This window comes from Episyrphus balteatus, chromosome 2 (assembly GCF_945859705.1).
Source record: "Episyrphus balteatus chromosome 2, idEpiBalt1.1, whole genome shotgun sequence".
In the NCBI taxonomy this organism is placed as follows: Eukaryota; Metazoa; Arthropoda; class Insecta; order Diptera; family Syrphidae; genus Episyrphus; species Episyrphus balteatus.
The window spans coordinates 99,352,026-99,365,137 of NC_079135.1; the positions used below are offsets into that span (position 1 = coordinate 99,352,026).

At 28.2% G+C, this 13,112-nt stretch overlaps 1 protein-coding gene across 15 annotated transcripts in view; it reads right to left on the reverse strand.

The window, feature by feature from the left end:
* LOC129908337 (neurobeachin) overlaps positions 1-13,112 on the reverse strand; it is a 646,575-nt gene that overhangs the window by 72,162 nt on the left and 561,301 nt on the right. For 11 of the 15 annotated variants that reach the window (XM_055984756.1, XM_055984754.1, XM_055984755.1 and 8 more), the window contains exons 6-11: positions 9,050-9,171; positions 8,798-8,924; positions 8,574-8,693; positions 8,302-8,448; positions 4,284-4,659; positions 4,004-4,098 (exon numbers count right to left, since the gene is read on the reverse strand). In XM_055984756.1, the coding sequence (XP_055840731.1) occupies positions 4,004-4,098; positions 4,284-4,659; positions 8,302-8,448; positions 8,574-8,693; positions 8,798-8,924; positions 9,050-9,171 (987 nt within the window). The remainder of the gene's footprint in view (positions 1-4,003; positions 4,099-4,283; positions 4,660-8,301; positions 8,449-8,573; positions 8,694-8,797; positions 8,925-9,049; positions 9,172-13,112) is intronic. The other 4 variants (XM_055984759.1, XM_055984758.1, XM_055984765.1 and 1 more) reach the window with 1 other exon arrangement.

Consider the following 13,112-nt stretch of genomic DNA (forward strand, 5'->3'; position numbering starts at 1 on the left):
AAATTGAACTTGAGATAACAATCAGATATTACATGATGGCTCTAACGATTTTCTTTAAAAAATTTAATATTGAAAATATGGACCGTAATTAACGGTATTTCCCATAGAACCGTTTTCTAGTAAACGAGACCACCAATTTCAATAAAAAAATATGAACAAAAACTTTTTAGTGCACTGAAAATAATAAATTTCGTAAAATTACGAAAATCGTTTCATACACTACATTTTCGTTGGCCCAACGAAACTTTCGTTGGCCCAACGAAAATATGTAATTTTTCGTAATATGAAAACCTTCATCAATTAATGAAAACGTTTCATACACTTTTTCTCCCTTTTTAGTGCCAAAAAATCCAATTCAATGAAAAGATTCATCAATTAACGAAAAATTCCATACTCATTTTAAAGAACAAAAATAAGAATTTTTTCCTTACTTTATCAAAGTTTTAATTAAGTAACGAAAAAATTCATTAACTTATGAAATTCAACATTAACTCACGAAAATCTTCATAAGCTTATGAAAATTCTTCATATACTAATGAAATATTACATCGGCTTATGAAAAAATACATCAGTTAACGAAAAAAATCGTTGCCTTACAAAAAAAAAACGTATACCTACTTGGGTGCATTTCTGTTTAATGGATTAAAAATTGAATCTTGCTGGATATAGTTCACATTAGGTTTTTGTTTAAAAATCTATGTAAGTTGAGCTGAATATAAAACATATTTGCGTATTGACAAGGTGTCTCACGGATAAGTCAACTGATGAGTCCAAGTGAGCCCCACCGGGTCGAAACGCCAATTTTTTGTTTTGGACTTTTTTAAATTAATAATAATTTAACAAGTCCAATAAATATATATTATAATCTACTAAAAAAAAATTAATACAACGAAAAGTTTCGTTACCTAACGAATATTTTTTCGTAATTTAATTAAACTTTTCATAAAATTTACGAAAAAATTCGTTAGCTATCACCGTGGTTAATTAAATTTTACATTAATCGATAAAAAAAATTCGTAAACTGATGAAAAAATTCATTAATTCTCGATCAAAAATTTTTATGAAAAATTTCATTAAAATACGAAAGTTTTCGTTAATTGATGAAGTTCTTCATTAACGTATGAAAGCCATTTCGTTGAGCCAATTAAATTTTTCATCGGCTGAAAATTAATTAAATTTTCGTTGGCTCAACGAATTTTTTCGTTGTATTTACGTAAGGATTTGGTTCAGTGTGGCCTTAATATTAAAATAAAACAAAATTTTCAATAAAATCATTTTTGGATTATAAAAAGATTGAAATTTTGTATGAAAAATCTATTTTGAAAACGACTCAATGATTTTATTGAAACTTTATTTTTATTTATCAATTAATATTTCTTCTTTTTAATGGAATACGATTTTTATTTTTTAAAAATTATGTGAACATTTTTATATGAAAAAAAACTTCTTTTTAAAAAAGCGGCTCTAGATTTCCAATTCTTTGTGATGCATTTAAAAAAAAACGTTATTTAACTTTAAACCAAATTTAATATTATTTTAAAGTTTTTTTTATATTTTTTAAAAATAATTTTTTATGAATTTGTAAAAGCTTTAATATCTCAAGCAACTTTTGACATAAGAGCAAGTAGGTATTCATGGCTAGTAAAGTTAATATACTGTTGGCAATTCGAATATGATTCAGAGTTGAAATTATCTCAACAGTTTTGAAACTTGACATTACTTAAAATAAAAACTTATTGAAAAAAATTACTATTCATTTACAATAATGACTTATTGATAAAGTTTTTTTTTAATTTAACTCTGAGCCCGATAATCGATCTTTCTTAACTTTTTGGTAATTGATACATAAAAATTCTGCCATTTCGACAAATATTAACAACCATCCATCTTTAAGAAATACCATGAAAAGATTGCGTCAAAATATGACTCAAGACTGCTATTCATAAGTTTCATGGCTTCATAATTGCGGTTTTAAAACAAAAAAGTATATTATACTATCAGTTTTACAAGTTGGTATTTTGTAACCTTGAAAAAACCTATAGTAATTCCTAAAGAAAAAAAAAGTATTTACTGAAAAAGTTCATCCAAAAAAGTTGTTACTATGAATGATATTAAATACTTAATTTTCAGGAAAAAAAGCCATTAATTGATTTTGAAAAAATTTCTTCCTAAAATAGAGACAGCATTAAAAAATAATTTTAGCTTTAAACTAAGTACAAAAGTTTGAAAAAATTATTTCCGTGTTACTATTGCAATTTTCTTTAAGAGCCAATTTTTCAATAGTCAGTTAAACAGCCAGTTAGTACTTATTCCGCAAATAGAGAAAAAATCAATTTTCAACAGTCAAAAATATAGCTTATTCCTAGGAATAAAATATTTAATAGAGAAATAAATCTATCTGCTTCTTTCAGAGACGAATAAAAATTATTCTAAGGAATAATCTCAACAAAAATAATTTATCAAAGCTGTTTTGAAGAATATAAGAAAACAAAAACAATTATGAATAAAAATGACGTTTAATTTTGAATATTTTTTTTTTGTTATTCTGTTCAGAATAGCTAACTGGTTGATTGAAAAATTCAATATTGTTATCTGATTGTTTATGAGTCTAATATCTTTATTCGTCTGACAGTTAACTGACTGTTTATTAGAAGATTGAAAAATCGGGTCTAAAACTAATAAATTTGTATAGGAAAAAATTCTATTGTAATTTTTGGATAACGTATTTTTCTTTTGAGAATCATTTTTTTTAACCGCGACTTTTTTTCCAAATTATAAATTAAATTTCAACGAGTGCTCTTGTAGCAAGGTTTAAATATTATTTTTGAAATTAAATATTTTTTTTTTTTTTTTGAAAACGGGACACTTTGTGATTTTCTAAAAAAAATGCACAATTTCTGAAATTTTTTCTCATATGGAGCTCAAATACATTAATTTTTTTTCAACATTAGCCAGTTTTGTAACTAATGATTTATTTTGAGTAATTTGGACCCTGATATACCCACAAAAATAATAAAGTGAATGCATTTAAGAGAAATTTAATTAATATGATTTTAATTTCAACGTTTAATGCCAACTTTCCTATTTTTAAAGGATCTTATCTAATTTAAAAATTTGTAAAAAAAAAAACTATCTATCAAGGTAAACACTTATGAAACCTCCTTGAAACACGGAAACTTTTAATTAAATATTCGCTATAAAAGGTAAAATTGCAAGGTTGTATCCTTCAAACAAAAAGTAAAATTAAAAGCAAAAGCTTTAAAACAAAATATATATCAAAAATGCATTGATCTGTAATGAACAAATTTATTAGCACTTAAAAAATCAATCAATTGAAAAATTTCACGCTTCAGCAACTTTAATCATGAATCTCACTTCAAAAATGTTTTTTTTTTTTTTTTTTTTTTTGCGTCATGAAAATGAATTCAAAGCCACTGCCATCTCTCTAGTCATCATCATTTTGATTGAATAAAAAGCAAATAAACTCGGAGCCATGATGAAAGCCACCATCATATTTCCTGAAAGTCCTCTTTTTTTCAAAGGGAATCTATGAGATAGTTTTTTTTTTTATTTCTTATTTCCTATTTTTTATTTGTGATGAAGCTAAATTTGTAGTGTCGATGATGCGCCATCAGCGTAAATTATATTAACTTGTATTTGTTTCAATTTCCAATTGCATTTGCAACTTTGCTTTGATTGAAAGAATTTTTTTATTTGTTTTTAAGGTGGAATTGAATAGTGTTTGCACCTTGTAAGACTTCCGGTAGCGGAAAAATTGTTTAATTAATTTAAATTAAAACTCTCAAATATGTCAAATATCCTTAAAGTTAAGTGAAATTTAGTTAACAAAAAATATTTTAACCTAGTCTAAAGCAGGTTTCCATTCATAAAATCAAACAAAAAAACACAAAAATATTTCAAAAATTGTTTAAAAAAAAAAGCAAAAAATTAAAATTTAACAAAAAATAAAAAAAAAAAATAAATAAAAACACAACATGCTTACAGTTTTCAAATTAATCAATTCTTCGGCATCGCCAGTCAAAGATCCAGGACCATCTGCGGTTGATAGTTTGCGCAATTTTGATAGTGTTCGGGAGTCTTCGTAGTAAAATTTATTTTTTAATTTTAATTTTTTTAACCAAGAAAAATTAACAAAAAATACAGAAATCAGAAACAAAAAAAAAAAAAAAACATTCAAAATAATTACAAAAAAAAGCATAAAAACAAAAAATCAAAAAAAAAAAAATTGCATTCATTTAATCACGCAAAACAAAAATATCTACCAGTTGAAGCAGAATAAAGGCTTCCCGAAGGATATGCCAAAGAAGATGTAGACAGAGCTGAAGGATCATTATCGAGTTGTTTGTTATTGTTGCCAGTAGATGCCGGCGTAATTGCTGTTGTTGTTGATGCTATTGTGGCTGCAGATGCTGTTGCTGCTGCTGACGAATTGGGTAATGTATGTTGGGCTGCTGTTGCTCGAGCTTCAGATTGCAATCGAGCATTAACTAATGCATATGCTTCGGCAACAGCCACATTCAAATCTATTTCACCTGAGGAATCATCGTCGGAGCCATCATTATTTGTGGCATGTAAACTCACCCGTTTATGATTGTCCGGCAGATTTAGATAGCATTCGTTGTCAAAACGAAACTGTGACTGTTGTTGGGTAGGTTGAAGATTAGTTAATATTTAGGAGTGATGGCGAAAATATTTTTTTTTCCATAATGCAGATAGTGATGTAAGTTTTGTTGTTGTTAAGCATGAAAAGAATTATATTAGAAAAATTGAGAAAAGTAATAATTAGTTTATTAATTTTAGTAAGTAAGGTACACCTATTCAATAAAAAAAATATGTATTTTATTAATACTGAAGTGAAATATACAGGGTGTCCCACAGTCACCGCCCCAAATGAAAACCATGGATTCCTGAGGTCATTTTAAGTCGAAAAACTTAAGAGGTAATTTTCTCGTTTTCGTCCCGTTTTCGAGTTACCACGGTTTTTATGATATTTGCTCTCTTGTCATTTAACTGGCCTTATTTTTGCCAAACTAAGTTTGATTTGAAAGATTTTTATTACAATCAATCAAGAATTTATTACAGTTTAAGTTTTCTCAAAACTTTTTTTTCTGCGGACAACCGTTTTTCCACAATTTTACATCAAACACAATGTTCTTCGTTTTTTAAGTTGTTTTTTACACTTTCATATTATTTAAGTCAAAAAAACAAGTTAATGAGTATTAATTTTTTGTCCTTTTTATTAAAGCCCAGTTTATTTTCATAAAAAAATAAGTTTTATTTCACCAAAAAGGCTACTAAAAGTAATTAAAAAAAAAATAAACAAACTGAGTGAAATAAAAAAAAATATTTTTTAAATAAAAAATTGATTTAAATGAACTAAAAACTTTTTCTGAGCTATTGTGGTTAAGAAAAGAACAAATAGATAAAGCTCAGAAAAAATTTTGATTCATTTAAATCAATTTTTTATTTAAAAATTATTTTTTTTTTAATTCACTCAGTTTGTTTATTTTTTTTAATTACTTTCAGTAGCCTTTTTTATGAAATAAAACTTATTTTTTTTTTATGAAAATAAACTGGGCTTTAATAAAAAGGACAAAAAATTAATACTCATTAACGTGTTTTTTTGACTTAAATGATATGAAAGTGTAAAAAACAACTTAAAAAACGAAGAACATTGTGTTTGATGTAAAATTGTGGAAAAACGGTTGTCCGCAGAAAAAAAAGTTTTGAGACAAACTTAAACTGTAATAAATTCTTGATTGGTTGTAAAAAAAATCTTTCAAATGAAACTTAGTTTGGCAAAGATAAGGCCAGTTAAAGCACAAGAGAGCAAAAATCATAAAAACCGTGGTAACTCGAAAACGGGACGAAAACGAGAAAATTACCTCTTAAGTTTTTCGACTTAAAATGACCTCAGAAATCCATGGTTTTCATTTGGGGCGGTGACTGTGGGACACCCTGTATACATTTCGAGAAAATGCTGTTGATACATTCGGAGCAAACTTAGTTTGTTTCCAAAGTTCATTATCAAATGTTTTAACCCTATGGACAAAAATTAAAAGTGGTCACAAAAAAGTGTCTTTATAAGGGTGAAAATAAATTTTTTTTAAATTATGAATACAATATTCGAATTCCTCGGAATATTCTACATCAATTTCATATATATGATTCCCTATAAATAGTGAGATCGAAAAAAGTTCTAGCGACATGAAAAAGTATAAACCAAATTCGAACAAAATTTATTTAATTTTAGTTAAACTTCCTCAAGAGAACTAATTTCCTATCAAAAGACTTAAGATCTATGATAATATTCAAATTTTAGAAATATACTTTTTTTCATTATTGGTAGTATTTTAAATTCTTAAAAAAGGGTTTGGAAAATGTTAAAAAGAGCACGATTTTTTGCAGAATTTTGTAAAATCATCTTCTCGCAAAATTTGTTGCTTATTTTATTTTGAACTTACTTATTAAATTTTTTTGATATCATTTTTGTTTTTGATAAATCAATAAATTTAAAAATATCGACATACAAAGGTTTTTAATGTTAAATATCTTCGAAAAATATTTAAAATGTTTTAATTTATCAAATAAAAATTAATATTCCAAAAATTTCAAAGGTTTACAGATATGAGTGATAAGAAAGTCAATCTAGGCATTTTGATAAATAGGAAATAAATCCGATGGTTAAACAAGAAACAGTATGGAAAGTATATAATTTGAATTACATTTATGAGGTGAATTTTTGTTTAGTAAGTGCATCTGCTTTGAAAAAAAAAAACAAAATTAGCCGAATTTTTTTGTTCAAATAAATGTTGAAAAGCATAATTTTAAAAAGCTGAATTTTGAATTACAGAATAGAAAAAAAAAACAGAATTTTAAAAACCAGAATTTGGAAGTCAAAATTTCGACCTGCTGCCAAAAAAATTATATCCGTTTTCTTGAAACCTAAAATTTAACTCACGGCAATTTCAAAATTAGGAAAAAATAATAAAATCAATACTGTTGTATTCCTTTAAATTATCTACAATTTTAAAAAACAAATTAGCTCTCTACGACCCACGGGAGCCGAGTTATTATAATTTTTAGAAAGCATTATTCAGTAAGAAAATTTAAAAAAATTTCCCTTGTTTATAAGTCGAATAATAGTTCTCAGTGATAGGGGTTGTTTTCATTGTTTCTTGTTATAAGAGAATTTGTCTCATGTTTTTCGTTGGTCGTTTGGAACTTTTTTTAAAAAATTAATTTCCCGGCTCGTGTGGGAGAGCTTATTTGTTTTTTAAATTGTAGATAATTTAAAGGACTACAATAGTATTTTATTTTGTTAGCCAATACTTGCACCATTTACAAAATAATAAGGAAAGAGTTTGCTAAAGAAAAAAACGTCTTTGACTTAATATTACTTATTTTTTATTTGTTTCAAAAAAAAGAATGTGCACTTAATCAATAGAAAATGTTGTAATGAACAATTAATAGCTTTATTTTTTGTCGTAGGACATTCTGAAGCCGAGTTATTCCCAAAAAACGATATTTTTGGGTGTTTTCGCACCGTTTTTTCGTGCGTTCATTTATCAATTTCTCGATCATCTTTGGTGATAAAGAGTTGACTTTTTCTGTAAAATGCAGGAGGGCTACAAAATAGGTTACAAAAATGTTAACCATAATCTAAGCTTTTTTCGAAATAAAAACGAAAATGTGTTTTTTAACAACTAGAATTTGACTTTAACTGGCTGCCATTTTGTAGTAACTCACTTTAATACAATGAAATTACATACAACGATAGAAAATATTATAAGGAAGAGAATGAATGTTGATTTTTTGGTCTACGATATACTGGAGCAAAGATAGGTATTAGCTTGGAAGTAAAATATCTCAAAAAATGCATTTTTGTGAATAACTCCGCTAAAAAGAATGATCAGGTGGTGAGAAATTGGGTTAAGCCTTTTAAATATACCCCTATCGATCCATGAAATAAAAACTGACAGTGCCTTTGTGCGCAAGGTCAAATGACGCTTTGACTGGAGTAATTGTTTTGCGAGAAAAAAAATCGTGGTGAGTTTAAACTTTTTTTTCGAGTTTGCTTTACAGCTGTGGTGATTGAAAACATATTTTTTTTTTTCGGAAAAAATCTAAAAAAATCTCTCCCATAAGAAATGCATTGTTTTAAAGTTTTTTTTTAATTTCGTTATATAATATTTCACTTCAGCATTAAATATAGGTAATTTTAATACTGTAAATAGGTATAAAAAAAACATTCAATAGATAGATTTTAAAGTTATTTACCTTATATCCAGGACCTAAACGGTGCATCGCACATATTTGTTGCGTTGTCAAGGCTTCACTGAAAAGATAAATAGCTGACATTTGGCCACAAAAAACTCGCTCCTCATCAAGTTCCGGCGTTGCACCAATGTAACACTTATCAAATGGCTATAAAATATAAAAAAAAGGACACACATTTTTTTAGAGATTTTTTTTTTTTTTAATAGAAAAACACAACAAAGGAAAACAATTTCCACAAAAAAAAACTAAAAAAAAGAATAAATAAAACTTACATCATTTGTTGAAACGAACCACGCCATTTCCGTACTAGACGCTAATTGTCCATTAACTAGGCACTTTATTTCGCTTTTAGTCCAACGATTATATATATACACAATGGCAATCATGTACCACTATATTTTTTTAAAACGATGACAAAAAAAGAGAAAAAAGAAAGAGAAGATTTAAAATGACATAATTGTTAGAAAAAAATAAAAACGGATGTTAAACAAAGTACCTTTCTTGGTTGGAATTCATATTTGACACAATGCTGGAAGCCTTTTCCTTTGACTTTCATCGATGTCAAGACAAGGCAATTACCAACAAAATGTGCTGTATATCCAACCCCTTTCGATGTTTTAAAACTATAAAAACAAAAATTAAGAGGAAACGGATATAAGGATATGATGGTCATCATAATAATAAGCAATTTTTTTTTCTTTATAAAAAATAAAACCTCTTTTTGTTGTTTTGTTGTAAATAAACTTACCAATAGAGGTAGGGTTTCTCACGTTCTATATTTACAGAATTTATGGGATCTAAACGGAACCACGTCGTAAATGTGAAACCATTTTCGTATGGCCATTTAGCTAGGGGTGGTAGGACCATTGCCTGAAAAAATAAACATAAAGATACATTAAAAGGATTAAATGTTAAGTTCAAAAGGATTTTTTTTTTTTTATGTTGGTTCTGTTTTTGTTGTTTTCAGTGAAGAGAGAGCCTATTAGATGTTAACAATTTATTTTCTGATGCTTAACTTGAATGAACAAAAGGCTATGGTTTTTCGGTATCATGATATAAAATTTCATTGTGTCAGATGAATAAAGTTTGGGAGAATATTTAGGAAGGTAAAAAAAAAAAAAAAATAGTCCTTAAAGGCTCCTATAACCCTTCTTTTTTTTTGTTGCTTATATGAGTATTTTAATCATTTAAGCCCCGAGATTTGTTGGGTCTTTAGAGGAAACTATTAAACAAAATTATATCGAATCCTTAAATGTTAACAAAAAATGTTAAAGGACACCCGAGTAAAAATGGAATTTCGCCGCACAACCACCGCTGCAGGACGTCTGCACTATTATCAGAAATTACTATTGCGCCACGTCCGCAACATTTTAAAAATTTCTAAACTGCCGCACCACGTGGAAAAGTATAAAAAAAATTCGCTGCACCACCGCACCACGAGTGCACCAGGAGTGCACCACGTCCACACGATTTTATTTTGTATGAAAAAACTCGCTGCACCACCGCAGCCGCACCAGGTCTGCACCATGATCAAACATTTTATTCTCGTAACTTATACAAATGTTTAAGTAGTCTTCAAAGTTATTTTGACTTAAGGACGGAACAAATAGCCAGTTCGGCGTTAGACTTCTTATTGAAAGTGCTCTGCACTGAACCAAAAATTGTACATACAATTTATGGATACTCAGTTTCGAATCTCCTTCTCGTCGGTAGTTTTTTTTTTGTTTGTTTTAAAATAATCCAAAATTATGTAACATGGTGCAGCGAATTTTTCATACAAAATAAAATGGTGCGGACGTGGTGCAGTCGTGGTGCGACGGTGGTGCACCGAATTTTTCATTCAAAATGAAATAGTGCGGACGTGGTGCAGTCGTGGTGTGGCGGTATTGTGCTGAAATTTTCGCCAAACGGCGAATTTCAATTTCTATTTTTACTCTGGCATTACCTGAAGCGCTAAAAAAACACCCAAATTCTTTCCTATTTGTATGAAGTTTCTATCTTAAAAGAAACTTTCTTTGCAAACAAAGAAATAAATTCCATTTCCTCTCATACATTTATCCTCCAATTATTCACACATCGAAAAACAAGAAATTAATTATTATGATTCTCCTCTCGTTGGCGATGGCGTCGCTATTCGAGATCACAAATTATATTTTTTCGAAAAAGTTTTGTCTTTGACACATTCTAACACTTAAATATGCCACTTGGCACTTTTACTCACACAACCAATGATGATGATGCCTCTATTTCTACTACTAGAAAGTACCATATCCACCATAGATACGTTATACGTACGTGTCTTGTATATATCTCCTGGCAGTGTTTCTTTCTAAAGATAAACTATAATTTGACAACATGTCACAAACTTAACGCTCCAAGTCCTAAAACGAAACATGACCTCTCTCTGCTGCGAAAAATTAAGTGGACCAAAGAGAATATGTACAATTAAGTTAGTAAATGAGTTGGATGTTTTTTGTGGGGGGGGGGGGGGGCCTTTTTTGCACCAGGACAGGACACCAACTTGGAAAAATTTTCGTGTGTGCGAGTGTACCTACAACTCTCTATCAAACTTAACTGTCACTGTCACAAAGTATCCTTCCTAGAAAATTAATCACGAAAAGTTATGTTTTTTTTTTTCGTTTTGTTTTATCTTGTCCCTGTTTTTATATAGGTACTTTTTTTCCTGTCTGCTTGACTGGGTTGCGTTTAAATAAATAGGGAGGATATAAATGAATGTCCTTAATTGTTACAAAGTGAAGATAAAGAGCAAAGGGCAAATGGCATGACCCTGAAACTTGAAGTAAAGTTAAAGGCAAGTGGTGGAAAAAAAAAAAACAAAAACATAGAAAAAAAAAATCTGTAAAATCTGAGCAAAATATTCCTTTATTCACAGCAAGGAGAATCCTTGTTTCATCATGGGCAGCAAATAAATATATTTTGTGTCTGTTTTTTTTTTTTTTTAATGTGTATAGGTCATTGTAGTAATACAGGGATGGATTTAAGCCAAAGCAAAGACGAGATTTTGTGGCCATAGGAATTGTTTATAGGGTCTTTAGACCTTGAAATTCTTAAACAATTGGAAAAGAAGTTGTTCATGCTGAAAACTAAATCAAATTGTGAATATCATTTTTTTTATGTTTTTTTTTTACCATTATTGGACTGTGTAGGAATTAAAAATAACTAGTGTAAGAAATTGTAGTTAAGTTAATTTAAGTGCAAACACAAATTTGTTTGCTAAAATATTAGCGGATAAAATATCAAAAAATAAATTTAAGCTCATTTAAATGATTTTAAGCCACAAAAATTTTTAGCTAGAATTTTTGTTTGTAATTTAAAATCCCGATAAAATAAGACTAGCGTTGTTAGCGGATGAAATAAAAAGATTATTTTGTTTTTTTTTTTTTAATTTTTAAAATGTCAATTTTTAAAAGTTCATTTGGTGCGCAAAAAGGTCTGCACCATGATCAAAAATTTTATTCTCGTACTTATACAAATGTTTAAGTAATCTTCAAAGTTATTTTGACTTAAGGAACAAATTGCCAGTTCTGTGTTAGACTTCTAATTGAAAGTGCTCTGGATACTCAGGTTCGAATCTCCTTCCCGTCGGTAGTTTTTTTTTGTTTTGAAATAATCCAAATTTATGTATCATGGTGCAGCAAATTTTTCATACAAAATAAAATGATGCGGACGTGGTGCAGTCGTGGTGTGACGTTGGTGCACCGAATTTTTCATTCAAAATGAAATAGTGCGGACGTGGTGCAGTCGTGGTGCAGTAGGAATCAATCATTTTTTTTTTTTTTTTACTTGGTAAGACTTTAACGTAAACTGAATAACAAGCGTCAAAATGTACTCTAATTTAATTTGGAGTGACCGAAAAACATGCAAATCTCGATTTTGTAGCTCCATAAGACTTTTTTTTTTTTTGTTCGAAATATCGCAAAAGTCAGTTTTTTGGCTCTTTTTCAAATATTGTTTGAAAAATATCAGATTTTTTTCCGTCATTTTTTTTTTTTTTTTTGAAAATTTTGTTCAGTCTTATTTTTCTTTTCGAAAGTGAAAGAAAAAGAAGTTTTCTAACAAAAAAGCAAGAAAAATGCCTAAATTTTGTAAGAAGAATATTCGACTTAAAAAATAATATGCGGGAGCCGAAAGCCCATATGTTTTCAAAAAGTTGATGTTTTAATTTTTTTTTTTTTATAACAAATTAATATTTTTTGGATTTTTTTTCTATTGGTCATTTAACTTCCGATATGGATACTATTGGCCTTATATTATAAGGACCACAATAAAGGTACAAAAAAAAAAAACTGTTCTTTGGATTTTGTTCAAAATAATATTGGAATAAAAAATTAGCTGTTGCTAATGCTATCTAATAGAACAGTTTTTTGGTTTTTGATTTTCTTGTAAACGATTTTTTTATGCAAAAGCAATGTAAAAATTGTCAATTTGTTAGATATAAACAATGGATCGATGGATTGTTTTGACATTATGTAGTTCATATTTGTCGATTAATTATTTCTTTGAAATGTGTATCCAATTTTTGAAAAATTTGTATATTAAAAAAAAAATAGTTTTTTTTTTTTTAAAACGACGATTAAAAAAAATAGGAAGGTAATTGAAATCTCTACAACTTATTCATACAAAATTTTTCAATTTATGGGGCAGAAAAAAAAGTTGCGGCAAATAGAACAAAATAAACCTGTATTTTAATGCATTGGAACTTTTTAACAGCAGCAAATAGAAAAAAAAATGCACACAACATTTTGTTTAGGAAATATAATTTGCTACAAGTTTGTCGTATTAGTTGGTCT